Raw genomic sequence first — 19,523 nt, 5'->3', positions numbered from 1 at the left:
GCTGAAGGAGCCCAGAGAAACACACACATGTAGCTGCCACAGGGAAGCCCGTAATGACAGAGTCTTCGTGGAGGGAGTGACAGCTCACACCAGACCTTGGAGGAAGGAAGGAAAGGAGAAGAAAGCAGCCCCAAAACATGGCAGTGGGTGAATATACAGAGGGCTTGCCCTTCTGTGTCCAGAGTTCGTATTTAGAAAGAATGAAAATGTCTGAATAACTATATTGGACACAGATTAAAGAATCCAAATTGAATAGCCAGGGGGAATCTTGGGACTAAGTGGCAGTGTGATATAGGAGGGCTGCATTAGGGGTGCCTGGGTGGCCCCATCAGTTAAGCATCTGACTCTTGATTTCAGCTCAGGTCATCATCTTATGGTTCATGAGATCAAGCCCCATGTCAGGCTCTGCGCTGACAGCATGGAGCCTGTTTGGGATCCTCTCTCTCTACCCCTCCCCACTGCCCCCTCCTCCCAAATAAATAAACTGAAAAAAAGAAGGAAGGCTGCATTTAAAGTTGGAGAAACCTAGGTCTGAGAGCCAACTACCATTTCAGACACTTGACCTCAAGTCACCCCACCCCCGCATCAGTGTCCCTTTCTGTAATGTGGGAACAACAGCACCCACCTAACTATTTCATGACGATTCATGAAAACCCAGTTGGTTAAGAAATGAAAAATTTTGTTAATTGCAAAATGCTGGTCAGATGTTTAGGTGATTATCCCACTTATTTTCAGCCTCTCTCATTTCAATGTGTGGGATGAGAAAACTAAAGACTAGGAAGGTTGAGTAATTCATTGAAACCTAGGCCTTTAAATGAACAGTCCTGTCCCTTTTCCCTTCGCAGTGTCATTCGTTCTGTGGAAAAATTAGAAAGTCATGCAGGGAAATGAAGATGTAAAGCAGCAGACATAAAAGAAACCTGTGCACGTTCATTCTTCAGTACCATGCACACATGATAAGTGGTGGTCTGAGGCACCTGTCTGACAGTGGTTGGGAAGCAAAGGATACTGGAGCATCTGAGAATATCTGGGGAAGCAATTCAGCAATGAGGAGATGAAGGTCTGAAATTAGATGCTAAAGACATTAGAGGAAAGAAAGCAAAGTAAGACAAATGAGACAGAGTCAGGAAGCAAGTTATTAAGGAAACAAGTTTCCTGAGTAGCTACTCATATGCCAGGCTCTGTTCGAGGCATTGTCAACACAGCAGTGAACAAGAGAGACAAGATCCTACTGTCCTCAAGTTTGTATTTTATAGGAAACAGATGATAAAGAAGTAAAAAATAGTAACTATTTCAAATGGCGATGAGGTCTTTGAAGGAGATAAAGCAAGAAAGAATGGCTAGAAGAGGCTGGTGAGAGTCACTGGGGGCACAGTCTGAGGCAGGGGACTGTCTGCAGCGCCCCCAAGTCTGTGAGCTCAGGGGATAGTAAGGAGGCCGACAGTGTTGCTGGAGAGGAGTGGGTGAAGGGCCAGTAGCAGGAAAGCAGGGCAACGAGATCTCTAGAGTTAGCTGAGTTTGGATTCTAGCAAGTAAGATGAAAGCCAGTGAAAGTTATAAACTGCAGAATGGTGTGGTCTGATTGATGCTTTGGAAAGATTTGTGTTTATAAAAATGAAACGCGAGGCACACCTGGGGTGGCTCAGTCAGTTAAATGTCTAACTCTTGGTTTCGGCTCAGGTGGTGAAATCATGGTTTCATGAGTGCAAGCCCTACATCGTGCTCTGTGCTGTCAGGGCAGAGCCTGCTTGTGGTTCTCTCTTGCTCGCTTTCTACCCCTCCTCCGCCCATGCTGTCTCTGTCTCTCTCAGAGATAGATAGATAGATAGATAGATAGATAGATAGATAGATAGATAGATAGATAGATGATGTGAAAAGGATTAGGGTAACTGCAGTGTGGAGAATGAATTGTGAAGGTAGAAAGAGTGGATGCCTACTGACCAAATAGCAGGCCCTTGCATTAGCTGAAACACAGGTTACAGTGGTTTGGACTGGGAGGGAACAATGAATAAAATGAAGAGGGGTCTATTTTGGATATATTTTGAAAGTAAACAAACAACTGAGTAGTCTATGAAATAGGATGATAAATGTTACCATTGCAAAAGTAAGGAGATTACAGAAGTAAAATGGTTAAAAATGAAGTTGAGTTCAGTTTTGTACATGTTAAACTTGAGGAGAAAAAAACATCCAAGTAGTGATGTCCACCAAAGGCTGGAAATACGAGACCAGCCACAAGTGAAAAGTCAGAGCAGCAAAATAAGCTGAAGAGTCACCAACCTGTAGGTTATATTAAGACTACAAAAGATTGTTGAATTTAAACTCATCCCTTTGTCCTCATAATGGGTTTTTAAATGTATTTTTCTACATATTTAGTATATGCCCTTATTTTAACAGCCTGCGAACTTGCAAGAATCCAAGTCAATGAATGGTTAATCAATCTCTTAAGATTCTTTCCAGAACCTCTTATTCATTTCTCCATACTTATGTGGGGTGGGGGGGAGGGGGTGCATGTGCACATACATGTGCAATTTGTGCTAGAAATGAAAGAGGTCCAGTAGGAAGCAAGATAATCATATCAACATGGAAAACCACGAAGTGTGACTCTTTTACCAATGATATAGTCCTACTTAGGCAAATTCATGAAAGAAGAAAAAAAAAAGCTTTTCAGTTCTGGGTACATATCCTACTCTTTAAGACCTACAGACCATTTATCTCCTTTTCCTCAATTTTAGAATTTCCTTTCAGCTGAAAACACATTTTAATCTTTTATTCAGGTCGCTTTGTACCTAATGAGGCTTAAAATATGTCTACTGCTTCTTTAGTGAAAAGTTCTTCCAACAAAGAATTTATGATTTTTCTTTTGTCCTCAGTTGCTGTACCTGCCTTTCGGGGACTGCCCTCGGTTTAAAGAACTTAAGGATGAGACTCTCAAATCGGAGGAATTCCAGAAGAGGCTGCATCCTTATAAGGTTAAAAAATGGTGTCACTTAGTGGTGTGCAGGAGTGAAAGGGCCAAAGACAAAGGATGAAACTCCAGCTTCTTAAACATGTGGGAGGAATATGTCTGCCAGTGGCTGGTTATAGCAATGGGTTAAAATGTTTAGTGAGGGTCAGTCATCTCTACCCGGTCCCCTTCCCTGTGTGAGACCACAAACTAATAACGAAGCCAGTCCCTTTCTAATCCTATACCCGTGTGTCTGAAGGAGCCAGACGAAATTGCATAGCTAGGTCAGAATAAATGCAAGTCTAAAATGATCTGCCTTATTGAGGTTGAGGGGTTGGGACCATTTATCTTCAAACATAAAGGATAATCTTTTTTATTTTATGTTTCCACTTTGCAAAATACCCCTTTTTAATACTATGCAAAAGATAGATATAATGCTTCATACTTTTAAAAATATTTTGGGGGCACCTGGGTGGTTTAGTTGGTTAAACATCCGACTTCAGCTCAGGTCATGATCTCATCGTTTGTAGGTTCAAGCCCCACATCGGTCTCTGTGCTGACAGCTCAGAGCTTTGCATTCTATGTCTTACTCTCTCCTTGCCCCTTCCCCACTTGTGCTCTCTCTCTGTCTCTCAAAACTAAATAAACGTTAAAAAGTATTTTTTAAGAAAAAATAATATTTTGAATCTCTAATACATTAAATACAGTGGAAAGTCTCTTAAAGACCCCACAGGTAATTGCTGGTAGTATTTTCTTATAAAGTCTTGCAGTTTCTTTATGCATATGCAAATAAATATGAATATATTTTGATGGTTTCCTCTTTGCTACACAACAGTGGTATACTATATTCACAAGGTTGGACACTTTGGGTTTTTTTCAATTAACAATAGATCTTAGAAATATTTCTATATGTGTACATAAAGAGTTTCCTCATTTTTTTATAACTGCATTTGAATTCATGGACCTCCCATACTTTCTCTAACCAGTTCATATTGATAGACAAGTGAGTCATTTCCAGTCATTTACAGTCTGTATGAATATCTTGTGCATCTAAATCATTTCGCAAGAATATCTGTGGAATAGTATCCCAGAAGCAGAAAATCTGGGGCAATTGGAAATATTATCAAAATATCCTCCAAAGTGATTATACTAATGGCTACCCCTATCAACAATGCACAAGATTGCCTGTTTCTCTATAGCCTTGCCAACAATGTGTAGACAACTTTAAGGAGATTTGCCAATCTGTATGTTAAAAAATGTTATCATTAGAAGCATCCCCTCTAAAGTCAGGAACAAGACAAGGAAGCCCAGTACCATCATCATTATAGAGCATTGTGCTATAGGACTTTTCTCTTATGATGAGTGAACTTTGGATATCTTTATCTAGTTAAATGTCTTTTGTATTTCTTGTTGTCTTCATATCCCTTTACCATTTATCCTTTGAGTTATTGCTTTTCTCTTTTCTATAAATTTTAGTTGCTTTCTCCCTGTATTTTGACATTTTTTTCCTGTTCCATAAAGGGCATTATTTCTATTGTTTGCCTATTGACGTTGTTTACAGTGTTTTTGCTAGGGCATAATCTTAAGTGTGCTGATGCGTTCATATATGGTTTGTATATTTGTAGTCATATTTAGAAGTTTTTCCCACTCCTAGGTAATAAAGGAAGTCTTCAATGTTTTCTTCTAATTCCACTCTATCATACATTTACATAGTGGACCCATTTATAGTTTATGCTGGTGTGAGCTGCGAAATTTGTAACCTGCTTAAGTTTTTCCATATTTCCCTAATCACCCTGTCACTATTTATTATTGAACAGTTCCTCTTTTTCCCACCTTTTTCTTATTATATATATTAAAATTCCCCAGTGTATGTGGTCTGTAGCTGGAATTTTTATTCAATTATTTTTACGTTTCATTAGCCAAAACTACGCTGTTACACTTAGTAACATTTATACAGGCTTTAATATCTAAAAGGCTTGTCACCCTTCACTCTCTACTTTTCTGGTTTTTCATGACTATGTTTTTATTTTCTTTGTGAACTTTAGAGTCCACTTGTCTGAGTTCCAAAACCACTTTTTTTTCACTTTTTAGTGTTTTTATTGGAGTCAGATTAAATTTATATATTAACTCGGAGAATTTGCAATTCTATGATATTGAGTCTTCCTTTCTAAGAACATGGTACATGTTCCTATTTGTTCTCATCTTCAAGATTTTTTTTTCAAGTCTATTTATTTATTTTGAGAGAGAGAGCATGCACGGGAGGGGCAGAGATGAGAGAGAGAAAGAATCCCAAGCAGTCTCTGCACTATCAGCATCAGGAGCCTGATGCAGGTATCGAACTCATGAACCTGTGAGCCAAAATCAAGAGTTGGATGCTTAGCCAACTGAGTCACCCAGGCGCCCCTTATCTTTAGGAATTTTTTAAGGTTTTCTTCATTTAAGTCTTTACATTTATTGTTAAGTTTGCTCCAGGCTTATAACATCTGCAAACAAATATGGCTTATCTCTATTTTTCCAATATTTATGCCTCTGATTTCTTGTGCTTATTTGCACTGGCCAATACTTAAAGTACGGTATGACATAATAGTATTGGCAGAGGACATCTTTGTCTTATTTTTTATCTATTAAGCATGTTGGCTTTAGGACCAAATAAAGATATTTGTATCAAGTTAAGGAACTAGCTATCTTTCCTATTTTGTTGATTGTTTTTAATCAATAGTGGTGTTTAATTTTTTGAAAAGTCTTTTTAACATTATTTAAATATAATTAAGTTATTTTCCTCCTTGGATCAATTACTAAGATTAATTATTTTCATAGATTTGCTACTATTGAGTCATCTTTACATGTCTAGAATCAAGCCCTTTCTTTGGATATTGAATTATTTGTTAATATGTTACTTAGACCTTTTGTATTCATATTCAAAGCACCATTGGACTATAGTTTTCTGGCCAGTCTTTTGTCAGTGTCAGTGTTGCACTTACTCAGAAAAATGTTTTGGAAGTTTGTTCTTTTTTTCTTTTTCTACACTCTATAACAGTTAAAACAGCATTAGAATAACTTACTCTTGAAAATCTTGGTAGAATTCCTCTGTAAAGTTATCTGGCCCCAGAGCTGTTACTTGGTTTGGTTTCGTTTCATTTAGAGGGGGGATCTTTAATAATTAATTTATTTTAAGAAGATTTGTTTAGGTTAATATTGGCAAATTATATTTTCCTAGAAAATTTATCCACCATATAATATCTTTCAAAAGGATTCCCAGAAATTGCTGCCAAATCCATCAGGCAGGTAGCTGAACAGTAGGTGTCATTATCATGACAATACAAGAATAATCCAGAATCTAGAGAAATGTGTGCATCCCTCCCAAATTTGATTGATTGCCAGATATCAGGTCCAGTTTCTGCTGTATATCCCTGAGGTGTGTTGGCCTAAGACCTGCTTCCCCTTTCCACCTTGACCAGTCATTTGTATATGTGAGTTATACTTCACCTATTTCCAAAAAAACATTTGAGGTAGTACACTTGGCCTGGTTCCAAGACAAACCAGGAGCACGTGGCAGTAAGCCAGCATGTGCCCACATTTTAATGTAATCATTAAAACTAATCAATTAGTGGGGTGCCTGGGTGGCTCAGTTGGTTGGGCGACCGAGTTCAGCTCAGGTCATGATCTCACAGTTAGTGAGTTCGAGCCCCGCGTCGGGCTCTGTGCTGACAGCTCAGAGCCTGGAGCTGCTTCGGATCCTGTGTCTCCCTCTCTCTCTGTCCCTCTCCCACTCACGCTCTGTGTCTCTCTGTCTCTCAATAATAAATAAATGTTAAAAAAAATTTTTTTTAAGTAATCAATTAGCGTTCGTAAAATTCTTCAGGTTTGTATTACCACAGCCAATATTCCAGGCTCACTTTCATGTGAAGAACAGCACAGCTCTCAATGGCGGCAAATTTGCCCCACAGGGAACATTGGGAATGTTTGGAGACACTTTGGATTGTCACAGCTGAGGGATGAGGGATGATGCCATGCTGTTCATCTGGTAGATACAGGTCAGGGAGACAGCCAAATGTCCTACAAAACATAGGGCACTCCCCACAACAAAATTAGCCCCAAATATTCATAATGCTGAAATTAAGAGTCTCTAATGTAGAAATGTTTTCTCCCTCTGTGTGTGTTTCAGGATTTTATAGAAACCTTGCCAACATTTACAGGATACCATACCCGGGACCTTTTTGGAATGTGGACTAAAGTCTATGACCCTTTATTTTGTGAGGTAAAAGAAAAATTATCAAAGATTAACCTGCAATCTGATTTTATGACCCCTGCCTATTTTGAGACAGATGAATACATTTTCTTTCACTTTTTGGCAGATATGTTACTTATGCTTCCTTTGACATTGAAACATAATTCAAGACTTATTTATATGAACTTAAAAATTCTGACTTTTTCTCTCCATTATTTATGTTTTCACCCTTTAGAAAATTGCACGCAAAATTGCTTTTCTTCTGTGCCTTGCCATGTACTTATTTTTCAGTCACTCAGGAATGCTGGGCTCCTGTCATGGATTTTAATGAAAGCAGCAATGTTATTGAATAGACAGGGGAAAAAAGGCACCTCATTTCTGGATATAGAAATAAGCAAGCCAACTCGAAACCAGGTTATTGAAATTGGTTTATCGGGAATCTCTTCCTTGCGGTACAATGCATACGAAATAAACTCTGTAGCTGGATCAATGACCTTTAAGGTTTTCAAGCCTACATGGTATTTTTCACTCACTATGCACCACCTACTGGCCCAAAGGGGTACTCTATAATCCTGTTTTCCCTACCAGGCTCCCTGAATCCTGGGGCAAAATTCTGACCACCCACATGATTTACAGCCACCTCTGATCTTGAGGCCATCATGAATGTCTGGGGACAGCAATTACTTTCATAGTTCATCTTAGTAACAAATGACACAGTTTGCCCCCTTTCATGATCGAGTTCATTGCCTAAAAGTACACACGACTCTCCCAATATTTTCACTTTATCATTAGCCCCTGTTTCAAGGAAGATTCGTTAGCTTTACAAAAGACTCCTTAGTGGGGACAAGAGCCCACATTTTGGTTCAAGTCTTGATTTCTTTTCTTTCTTCCTTACCCTGGGTTGATTTGAGCTGTTCCATAATGTGGGTGTGGTGCGTGGTTTCCTTTTCTCCTCCCTCCCACTTATTTCCTCTCTGGGCCACTCCACTTTGATCTCCTCTTTCAAGAATTCTCTGTCTCTCTGTCTCTCCTGTTTTGAATCTGGGGAAGTCTTAATCAGTTTTTCATAGCAAGTAATAAATATTGGCACAAAGCCTTTACCCACCATGCTATACAGCTTGTTCATCCGTTTAAAAAGTTTCACAAAGAGTCTACTGTATATACAGTGCACTTTCTCGGGAGTCAGTGAACTGGAGCTAATGGGAGTGGGGATCTGGTACTGAAGGTTCCAGAAATATATTGCCTCTCCCAGCTATCCTCTCAGGACGTTCATTCAGCTTTGAGGAAAACATCATCAAACCTTGTCAGTGTCACCTTCCCCACAGGTTAATAGATTTCTAAACCTTTCATAAAGGAATGAGGTACATTTTTACCCTATCTCACCCTTACTTTGCAAAATAGGAATCATCCTTTGGACCCACAGTTAAGCCAAAAGCTATGGGCTTGGTAGGAAGGGGCAAATTAGTCCCTGTGAATTTTTCTTCTGAAAATTAATGCCACTACTTATCACAAAGGAAAGGTTTCCTAGAGACAAATGTCAGGACAAGAAAGCCTAGACCCAGGAGTTCTTGTGGTGGAAAGAGGACAAAAAAGTTAACAAATAAAAATACACATTTTCTTCCCCTTTTCTCTGCTACAGAGTGTTCACAATTTCACTTTACCCTCCTGGGCCACAGAGGACACCATGACTAAGTTGAAAGAATTATCAGAATTGTCCATCCTGTCTATCTATGGAATTCACAAGCAGAAAGAAAAATCTAGACTGCAGGGGGGTAAGTATATAAGAAAGTGAAAGGAGCGTATTGGATTTGTGGTTGAGTGATATATACGTATGTATTCGATAAACGTATGTATTCAAAAAGCTTAGGGCAAATAGTACCTGGTACATAATACACTGTCAGTAAATATTATGTGTTTTTATACTCATTAACATTGCCCACTCTGGGCCTTAGTTTTCCTATCTGGAAAATGGAAGCTTTGGGATAAAGGTAAATGATACTTTTCATCCTTTCAAACAATTAAGGCTTTTATTGTTGTTGTTTTAACTTTTTAAATGTTTATTTTTGAGAGAGAAAGAGCATGAGCAGGGGAGGGGCAGAGAGAGAGAGGGAGACACAGAATCCAAAGCAAGCTCCAGGCTCCAGCTGTCAGCACGGAGCCTGACACAGGGCTCGAACTCACGAACCATAAGATCATGACCTGAGCTGAAGTAAGGGCTTAACCAAATGAGCTACCCAGGTGCCTCAATGATTTTGTATCAGAGCTCCATGAAAAGCAATTGTGTCTGGTGGCCTATAGTATGAATTTTTCAAGGGGGAAGTATGACAAAAGGGGCCCATTTTCCCAAAATTCTTGGTGGTATCCACTGTTTAAGTTAATAAAACATATTTTTCAGGCTAATTGTGTCCTGTAGATTAACACATACTGCAACTGACAAGTTTATGACACAGCTTAAATGTTCCCATTGGGGGTGGAAGGTGTTTATTTCTCAGTGATGCCTCCTTTCAGCTGGATTTGGCCCTTCATTGTGTAGGACATCCTATCATAACAAAGGTAGACCAGGCAAGAGGATGCCAAATCCTTATAATCAGGATAAGGATTCTGAGGGCAGTTGGGTGGCCAAGCCAAGATACCAAAGGAAGCGTCAGATTCAGGTGTTGTTAATATAGGCATTAAAAGTAAGGATGGAGAGGGGCGCCTGGGTGGTGCAGTCAGTTAAGCATCTGACTCTTGATCTTGGCTAAAGTCACGATCTCACAGTTTGTGAGTTCGAGCCCCATGTCGGGCTTTGCAATGATTGTATAGTCTGCTTGGGATTCTATCTCTCCTTCTGTCTGCCCCTCCCCTGCTTGTTCTCTCTCTCTCTCTCTCTCTCTCTCTCTCTCTCCTCTCTCTCTCTCAAAATAAATAAAAGTAAGGATGGAGAGTAAGATAGTCCATTATGGCAGGTTGACATAACAGTGAAGAAATTCTAAGCCACAGGATTAGAATTTCCAAGTAATATACTCTAGACAGTTTGAGAAAAAAAGGGCAATCACATCAAGACTCCAACCATTGCCAGACCCTATTCACTGGCGGGGTCAGGACAAGTTCAGCAGAGCCCCAGGAGAATACACAGAGGCAAAGCATCCTGGTTGTTGGACCAGACTGGGCAGATGTTCATTCAGGGCTGGGTGTAGGGACAGAGACCAGGAAGCAGCCCAATCTGATGTGCTAAACAGGAAAGGAGACAGAGGGTGGAAGTTGGGCCTTGTTGACTACACATACACCGGGTCTTATTCCTGAATCACCAGGCCTTAGAAGTGTGACTCCATCCCAAGCCACATCAGATGGTAGAGACAGGGTTCTTGATTGAGGTCCCTCAACCTAGTCATGATGGGCTGAGGAATTCAGCCTCTCACTACTCAAAATGCAGTCCATGGGGCAGTAATCTCAGCCTCACCAAGCCTCTGGTTAGAAATGCAGAAATTTCAGGCCCCACCCCAGACCAGATGAATCAGAATCTGCATTATAATGAAATCCTGAGGTACCTCATAAAAACATGAAAGTTCAGAAGCACTTCTCTAGATGCAAGAAACAGTGAAGAAATGGGCAGAGAAAGCCAGGCAGAAGTTGAGAATAGTTTAATAATAGATGTAGAACTCTGTACAGGAATAAAAAATGGGGGTTTTCCTCACAGCTTGTTCCTCTTCTTTTTTTCCTTTGACTACTAGAGATTGCATTTCAGGGAAATAACTTCCCTGCTCAGTCAGTTTCCCCATCTAGATTCTGTCTGTGAGAGTCTTTCCCTCAGGGGTTCTTTCCGTCTTGGACTTTGAAGACTGGTTTCTCTGTGAACGCACCTGCCCTGTTTTCTGGAGAAGTCCAGTGTATTGATAAACCAGGGAATAGTTTCCTGAATGATTCCTACCAAAACCCAAGTTCAGCCTATTGTTTGGATCTGACTAGGCAAGAGAGATTTGTCAACTACGTGCTTGTTGAATGATGAAGCGGCTGAACACAATCCTACAGAAAAAAAAACATATTGTCTAGGTGACAGAGTCACACAGGAACATCAGGACTTTGGTATCTTCTGATCTTTGTCAAAACTTTTGTTCTACCAGTTGGTGTTAGGGATGATACAATTTGGTAATATGCACACTCCACCCACATTTTGCCACATACACACACACACACAAAGAAAATCCCTAAGTTTCATTTAGGAATATATGGCTGGTCACATCAGTATTAATATAAACCTCTTCTTGCTATAGACCACAGGTTAGTAAACTATAGCCTGCAAGCCAAATCCAGCCCGCTGCCTATTTTTTATAAATAAAATGTTATTGACACTCAGCTACACTCATTCATTTAGGTAGGACTATGGCTGTTTTGGGCTTCCACCCGAGAGTGAACAGTTATGGCAGACCATATGGTCCACTGTCTGGTCCTTTGCAGAAAAAGTTTGCCAGCCCCTGCTGCAGCTCAAGAGTGTGGGAAGGGAAGTTTATGTCTTCCAGTCAGTGATATTTTGTCTGGTTTATGCAGTTAATAAATGATGTAACAGGGAACGGAGAAGCTAGTGCACACTACAGTGGAGTCTAGTGATTAAGACATGCTGGGTTCAGAGAAGTTCAGCCCCCCTGTGCACAAGTTGTGGAATCTTGGACAAGTTGCTGAGTGTCTCTGAACCTAGTTTCCCCTCCTATAAAGCAAAATAATAGGCATGTCAGAGCCCAGGGATAACTATAGTAGTTACCTCTAGTTTCTTCTGGGGGCAAGGTGGACAATCACCTCAGAACCAAGAGCTGATATCATCTCCCATTATCAATGCTGAAGGCAGCTTCAAAGTACCTGTTGCAGAGCAAGTTGCTGGTAGGTGATGGTGTTATCCCTAAAGGACTCTGAGAAAGCAACCTTCTCTGAAGCAGAGTGATGTAGACCCGTTGGAGAAGCAGCATCTAGCTTCTTCCGTTCCCAGTCAAGGGAGTCACAGCATCTACAGAAAGAACAGACCACCTCCCTTTGTAATTAGCCTTTTATTGTGCCTCTTGATATATAGATAAATAAACAGTCTTGATATATAGATAAATAAACTATTTTAAGAGATTTTCGAAGGCAGGAGTCTGATTCACCTAGCATAGTATCTGGCCCATGGTAGCTGCTCAGTGTGTGTTTGCTGAATGGACCACAGAGTCCAGAATGACCTTCCATCTGTTAACATCAATGCCCTGCTCTTGACAAAAACGAACTGATCACTGGGAAGCCAGGAGAGTGCACGTTGGTAAAAAAACCACCAGAGATATAAGGAGTCTTCAGATGATGGTTGTGGAAGTTCCTGGGGCAGGATGCCCTCAAGATCATGCCTGGCACTCCAAGGTACCCCTCAGCCTTCAAGGACATGGAGACTGTGAGTTGTATACCCGCCTTCATCACCTCAGGAGCAACAAACATGAAGGGCAAGAGCTCTCCTCTACTGAAGACAGATGGATTCCTTAGATGAAAGATGCTGACTGCCCCCTAATAGTGATGCCCAGGGTAACCTGGAGTAATGGGCCACAGAAAACAGCCCATGACTTGTACAGACATCCAGAGAGCTGCTTACTCCCACAGCCTCCCACAGGTTTGACCAAGAGAACAGAAGCAAGAGGGGGAGACAGAATACGTGCCAGGCTATCGCATCATGGCTGCCCTGGAGAAGAGCACTCGCTAACAACTGTCTGAAAATGCCATTTGCAATTCCTTTCAAGTTCCTCAACCTCCTGTCTTGAGCTTTAACAAAACCTGGGGGTGGTAGGGTCCCAGTGTGCCAATCCAGCTCTCTTTGCACAGCCTGTATATGACTCGCTGTATGTCGCCGGGCCTCACCTTCCTTGGTGTAAACGGGGGATAGAAGTCAGGTTCAGTAAACTAATGTGTATAAAGCACAATAGATGCTCAACCAAAGTTAGTTCTTTTCCTCTCAAGTCTTGAGAATCATGGCAGAGAGAATCACTAAGTAAGAATAAACACAAAGTTTAGGAACTAAAACATAAGCCCACGTTTGGTTCAGCTCCTTTGTTGATCTATCTTTAAGGTGTCCTGGTCGGTGAAATCCTCAATCACCTGAAGAGTGCAACTCGGCCATCAAACCACAGAAAACTTGTCATGTATTCTGCAGTAAGTATTTTCATCTCCAATCAATATCCATTTGTCCAGTAAGTGACCTCTTTAAGGAGGGAGCCTCATTTTCATCATCATTTCCCTAATGCCCAGCTGATAGTAGACAGCTCTTCAAAGCTTTTCAATATTGATTTGTCAGGTCTCCTGAATATGTGTATATGTGACCACCTATGTGGTTGGCATTTTTTAATTTTATTTTGCTTTTATATTTAAAATTTTTTAAACACCTAATTCTGGCCCTTGAGTTTACAGTCTAAAACTGACAGGAAGACATAAATACCATACAAAGCAGTATGGAAATGCAGTGCAGGTAAAAGCTTTGCCTCGGAGAGGGGAAGCATCATTTCTGTTCCAAACCAAAAGCAGAGCATGAATTAGATACAGAGAGTAATTAGGCAGAGAGTAATGACGTGGAGGTAAACCCACAGGTGAAGGCCATGTTTCAAGCCTCCAAGACCAAAAGGAGGGTGGAGCCATTAACGGAGGTGCTTCTGGGGCAGGGGAATGATTAGACAATTGGGTCTGAAGCACCAGAGAGCATCCAAATAAAAATCTCCAGGTGGCAAGGGGAATAGGGGAGAGAAGGGGGCAAATGACCGCAGCCTGAAGTTAGAACTACACTGGGTGCAGGAAGAAAAAGAGAGGTCTCAGAGAAGACCTCCATCTTGGAGCAGGAGTCAGGCAAATGGGCACTGTTGGCGGGGTGGAGGGTGGGATTTGAGGGGTGCATTGAGCACTGAAATGGCCGTCCATGGACTGAGTCTGCAAAGATCAGCGAACCAGGACACACAACATGGTGACTCGGCTTCCCACCCACTTCTCCATGATAGAGGATTTCTCAGATGCGGTTTGGCTGAAGAAAGCCATGTTTCCATTCTGCAGGAAGATGGATGAGGTGACTATAGATACAAGGAAGTTTGTTTATGATCAGGGGTTCTAAATGGGGTAAGAAAAAGAGCTTATGGATGAAACAGAGTGTAGTGCTTCCTGGAGAAGGGCTTCCTGAAACCAGTCCATTCTGCCAATTTTTTTAGCTTCCCATCTGCTTTCCAGTTCTAACTTGTGTGATTTCTGGCAAGTCATAATTCTGTAATTCTATTTCTTTCTCTAGTAAATTAGTTCTAACCCCTTTTTAATATATGTACACTGCCATATAATTTAGGCAACCAAATGTTATGCCCATTTGTCAATAGAGAAGCTGAGGACTTTCAAAGATTGTGTAGTTAATTAGTGGCAAAACTAAGACTGAAAAACCAGTCCCCTGTGCCTTCCAGCCACACTGGGTGGAAACTTTAACACATTGTTAAAGGTTAAAGCCATAAACCTTTAACAATTACTTTTAAGCTGTGCTCTCCATTTCCTTACATTTTTGTCTTCCCTGATATTTATAACCTTACATATTCTTCCCCAACTTTAAAATCACAGATTATTCTAATCTCTAGAAGAAATACAATCTAGCACTAATGTGTTCCAAAATATTTTAAAATGTAATGCAAATCAGTGAAACCAGCTAAAACAGAGATGTTCCGCTAGAAAAGGCAAGGGACAAAAGCAGAAAACTTTTGACTCAAATTTATTTTCTTCCATTTCAGGGTTATATGACATTAAGCAAGTTACTTAATATCTCTGGGTCTGTTTGCTCATCTTTGTAATGGAAATAATATGTAGTTAAGTCTCACTGCCTAGCACACAACAGATGCTCAACCAAAATTAGTTCTTCCCCTCTCTACCCCTTGAGTCATTGGGGTTATGGTAAATTTAATTGGATCGGAAACCATCATGGTTTTCTACAAGTGCTTCAAACTACCTATGGAACGTACATCTGAACCAGAGGTAAAGATCAAAAATGATTTGTTTCAAATCCCCACAGCATGATACTACCGTGGCTGGCTTGCAGATGGCACTAGATGTTTACAATGGAATCCTTCCTCCCTATGCTTCCTGCCACATAATGGAATTGTATCTTGAGAATGGGTAGGTATCTAAAAGGTGTTTTTCACAATCAATACCACTTGATCTCAGGTTTTATTATTATTAGCTTAAATATTTTTTAATATTTAATTTTCAGTTAGGTACATAAATTTAAAATCAAATACTAAAGGAGCACCTGGGTGGCTCAGTTGGTTGAGCATCCGAATCTTGATTGTGGCTCAGATCATGACCTCATTCATGGTCATGAGATCAAGCCCTGCATCGGCGTAGAACCTGCATAAGATTCTCCCTCTCCCTCTATCCCTCCCCTGCTCATGGACTCTCTCTTATAAAATTAAAGTAAAGTAAAGTAAAATGTAAAATAATTCACTAAGTTAAAAATATTGCTTTATTCCACTTTCAGATTTCACGAAACAATTTTATCCAGACTCTTTGTATGCATCTTAACTTGTGTCTTCACCACTAGAGTCAATTTTGAGTCCCCTAAAAACTGTTTTCCAGATATATTAACAAATAAGGGTAATTTTAGCCGCTGTACAAATGAACCTCAGATTCTCAGAGGTTTACCCCAATGGACATTTCTTTCTCACATATCTAATACTCTAGTAGAGATGTCCCTGGCTAATAGGAGTTGATTCACCCATGGCGTGATTTGGGGACCCAGGCTTCCATCTTTTATTTTTTAATTTTTTTAATGTTTATTTATTTTTGAGAGACAGAGCACAAGTGGGAGAGGGGCAGAAAGAGAGAGGGAGACACAGAATCCGAAGCAGGCTCCAGGCTCTGAGCTGTCAGCACAGAGTTCGGCACAGGGCTTGAACTCACAAACCGAATCATGACCTGAGCCGAAGTCGGATGCTTAACCGACTGAGCCACCCAGGCACCCCCAGGTTTCCATCTTTTGGACCAATAGTTTTCAAGAGCACTGTGCTCACCTGCAGGCAACTTATAGAAAGAAATGAGAGGGTAGAGAAGACAACCTGTTATTAACCACCTTAACCCAGAAGGGGCACATATCACTTCTGCTTGCATTCTACTGGCTAAAATGATGGGCATACCTCATTTTATTGTACTTCACTTTATTGCACTTCATAGTTATTGCATTGTTTGCAAATTGAACGTTTGTGGCAAACTTGTGTCAAGCAATTTTTTTGACAGCTGCTATTTTTTTTTGTCAGCAATTCTCATTTTGTGTCTCTGTATCACATTTTGGTAATTCTCACCATATTTCGAAGTTTTCACTATTATTATATTTGTTTGATGATCTGTGATCAGTGATCTTTGATGATACTATTGTAATTGTATTGGGGCACCATGAGCCACATTAATATAAGACCATGAACTTAGTAGATAAATGTGTGTGTTCTGACTGTTCCACCAACCGGCCATTTTCTCTCTCTCTTGCTCTCTCTCTCCCTCGCTCTTTCTCTCTTTCTCTCACTCTCACTCTTACTCTCACTCTCTCTGTCTTTCCCTCTCCTCGGGCTTCTCTACTCCCTGAGACACAACAATATTGAAATCAGGCCAGTTAATAACCCTACAACAGCCTCTAAGTGTTCAAGTAAAGACAAGAGTTGCATGTGTCAAACTTTAAATCAAAAACTAGAAATGATTAAGCTTAGTGAGGGAGGAATGTTGAAAGCTGAGATAGGCCGAAAGATAGAACTTTAGTGCCACACAGGTAGCCAAGTTGTGAATGCAAAGGAAACATTCTTGAAGGAAATTAAAAGTGCTGCTCCAGGGAGTACATAAATGATAAGGAAACAAAACAGTCTATTGCTTATATGGAGAAAGTCTTAATGGTCTCCATAAAAGATCAAACCAGCCACAACATTCCTTTAAGCCAAAGTCTAATCCAGAGCAAGCCCAGACTCTCTTCAATTCTGTGAGGGCTGAGAGAGAGAGGAAGCTGCAGAGGAAAAGCTGGAAGCCAGCAGAGATTGATTGGTTCATGAGGTCTAGGAAAAGAAGCCGTCTCCATAACATAAAAGTGCAAGATGAAGCAGCAAATGCCAATGGAGAGGCTGCAGCAAGTGACCCAGAAGAAGATCTAGCTGAGATCATTAATGAAGGTGGCTGCAGTAAACAACACATTTTCAATGTAGATGAACCAACCTTCTACTGGAAGAAGAGGCCATCTAGGACTTTCACAGCTAGAGAGAAGTCAATGCCTGACTTCAAAGCTTCAAAGTACAGGCTGCCTCCCTCGTTAGGGTCTAATGCAGCTGGTGACTTTAAGTTGAAGCCAGTGCTCATTTACCACTTGGGAAATCCTAAGACCCTTAAGAAGTATGCTAAATCTAATGTACCTGCGCTCTGTAAATGGAACAACAAAACTGGATGACTGCACATCTGTTTATAACATGGTTTACTGAAATAGTATTTTACAAAAGCCTACTTTTGAGACCTGCTCAGAAAAATACCCTTTTAAAATATTACTGTTTATTGACAATGCACCTGGTCACCCAAGAGCTCTAATGGAGATGTACAATGAGATTAATGTTTTCATGCCTGAGAACACAACATTCATTCTGCAGCCCATGGATCAAGGAGCAGTTTTGATTTTCAAATCTTATGATTTGACAAACACCTTTTGGAAGGCTGTAGCTGCCATAGATACACTAGTGATTCCTCTCTGATGGATTGGGGCCAAGCAAATTGAAAGGATTCACTGTTCTAGATGCCATTAAGAACATTCATGATTCATGGGAAGAAGTCAAAATATCAACATTAACAGAAGTTTGGAAGAAGTTGATTCCAAAACCCTCATGGATGATTGGGGTTTTAAGACTTCAGTGCAGATGTGGTAGAAACAGCAAGAGAACTAGAATTAGAAGTGGAGCCTGAAGACGGGACTGAATTGCTGCAATCTCATGACAAAATTTGAATGGATGAGCAAAGAAAGTGGTTTCTTGAGATGAACCTACTTCTGCTGCAGATGCTGAGAAGACTGTTGAGGTGACAACAAAGGATTTAGAATATCACATGAACTTAGTTAATAAAGCAGTGGCAGGGTTAGAGAGGATTGACTCCACTTTTGAAGGAAGTTCTTCTGTGGGTAAAATACTGTCAAACAGCATCACATGCTGCAGAGAAATTGTTCAGGAAAGGAAGAGTCAACTAACTGATGTGGCAAATTTCACTGTCGTCTTATTTTAAGAAATTGCCACAGTCACCCTCACCTTTAGCAACCACCACCCTGGAGTCAGCAGTCACCAATACAGAGGCATGACCCTCCACCAGCAAAAAGATTACAATTGACTGAAAACTCTGATGATGGTTAGCATTTTTTAGCAATAAAGTATTTTTAATTAGGTTATACACATTTTTTAGACATATGCTGTTACACAGTTAGTAGACTACTATAAAGAATATACATGACTTTTACATGCACTAGGAAATCAAATAATTCCTTTCAATCACTTTATTGTGATATTTGCTTTCTTGCAGTAGTCTGAAACTAAACCCACAACATCTCCAAGGAATACCTGTAGTCACTTGGTCCCACCTAGGTACAAGGGAGTCTGGGAAATGTAGTCCATTTTCAGCCATAACTCTATTCAGTAGAAAGAGAATCACGAATTTTGATTGACTGTTAGTTATGTTTGCCATATCATCTTGAGATAAAAGATGCTGTCACTGGAAAATTATCCCGGGGTATAAGCACTCATTCACATAATATTGGGAAGTTTTTAAAAACATTTCTCTAAGTGAATATTTGCAGTTAATAGTGTTTATGTGGCTTTCAAAGTGATGTTTTAAAGGCTTGTTTATAACAACAACCAACAGTGGCAGTTGTGAGGTTACTACGGCAAGAATGATCACTAAATCCTACTTGAATTTCTCTCCTGCATGTTTGGCAAAAGACTTCCATAAGCCCCTCGTACTAGTTTTACAAGGTTGGCAAAGGCCAGTGGTTTTTCCTGAAACAACACCTTGTTTTTTCAAGTAAAGTATTGAGGATGAGGGAGTATAAATTACCTAGGTATACACCCACACCCTCTTTCTGAGATGTAATTTTGATAAAATCTTGATGTATATTTAAGCGCATATGTTTCCAAGTTATTGCCTGGCTAAGGAGAAGAGAGACAACTTCATTCAGGGGAAAGGCTACAAGAAATACTGAGAGAGGAAAAGAAAATGAAGCAAATGGGGATCATAAAGGGGAGAGAATAGGAGAAAGAAAACCCAACACCCCACCTGATCCCCACTTCTTACTCAAAGGCTCATCAAATCATCCCCAACTCCCCCAACCACCACCTGGTAGCTCCCTCTCTG

At 40.4% G+C, this 19,523-nt stretch overlaps 1 protein-coding gene across 4 annotated transcripts in view; it reads left to right on the top strand.

The window, feature by feature from the left end:
* ACP3 (acid phosphatase 3) overlaps positions 1-19,523 on the top strand; it is a 45,197-nt gene that overhangs the window by 14,509 nt on the left and 11,165 nt on the right. For all 4 annotated transcript variants that reach the window (XM_015068463.3, XM_027061845.2, XM_027061843.2 and 1 more), the window contains 5 exons: positions 2,871-2,969; positions 7,110-7,202; positions 8,812-8,944; positions 13,228-13,310; positions 15,184-15,287. In XM_015068463.3, coding sequence (XP_014923949.1) covers positions 2,871-2,969; positions 7,110-7,202; positions 8,812-8,944; positions 13,228-13,310; positions 15,184-15,287 — 512 coding nt within the window. The remainder of the gene's footprint in view (positions 1-2,870; positions 2,970-7,109; positions 7,203-8,811; positions 8,945-13,227; positions 13,311-15,183; positions 15,288-19,523) is intronic.

Source organism: Acinonyx jubatus, chromosome C2 (assembly GCF_027475565.1).
Source record: "Acinonyx jubatus isolate Ajub_Pintada_27869175 chromosome C2, VMU_Ajub_asm_v1.0, whole genome shotgun sequence".
Lineage (NCBI taxonomy): Eukaryota > Metazoa > Chordata > Mammalia > Carnivora > Felidae > Acinonyx > Acinonyx jubatus.
Note: the sequence above shows the minus strand (reverse complement) of the source record. Positions and strands in the feature narration are given on the sequence as shown.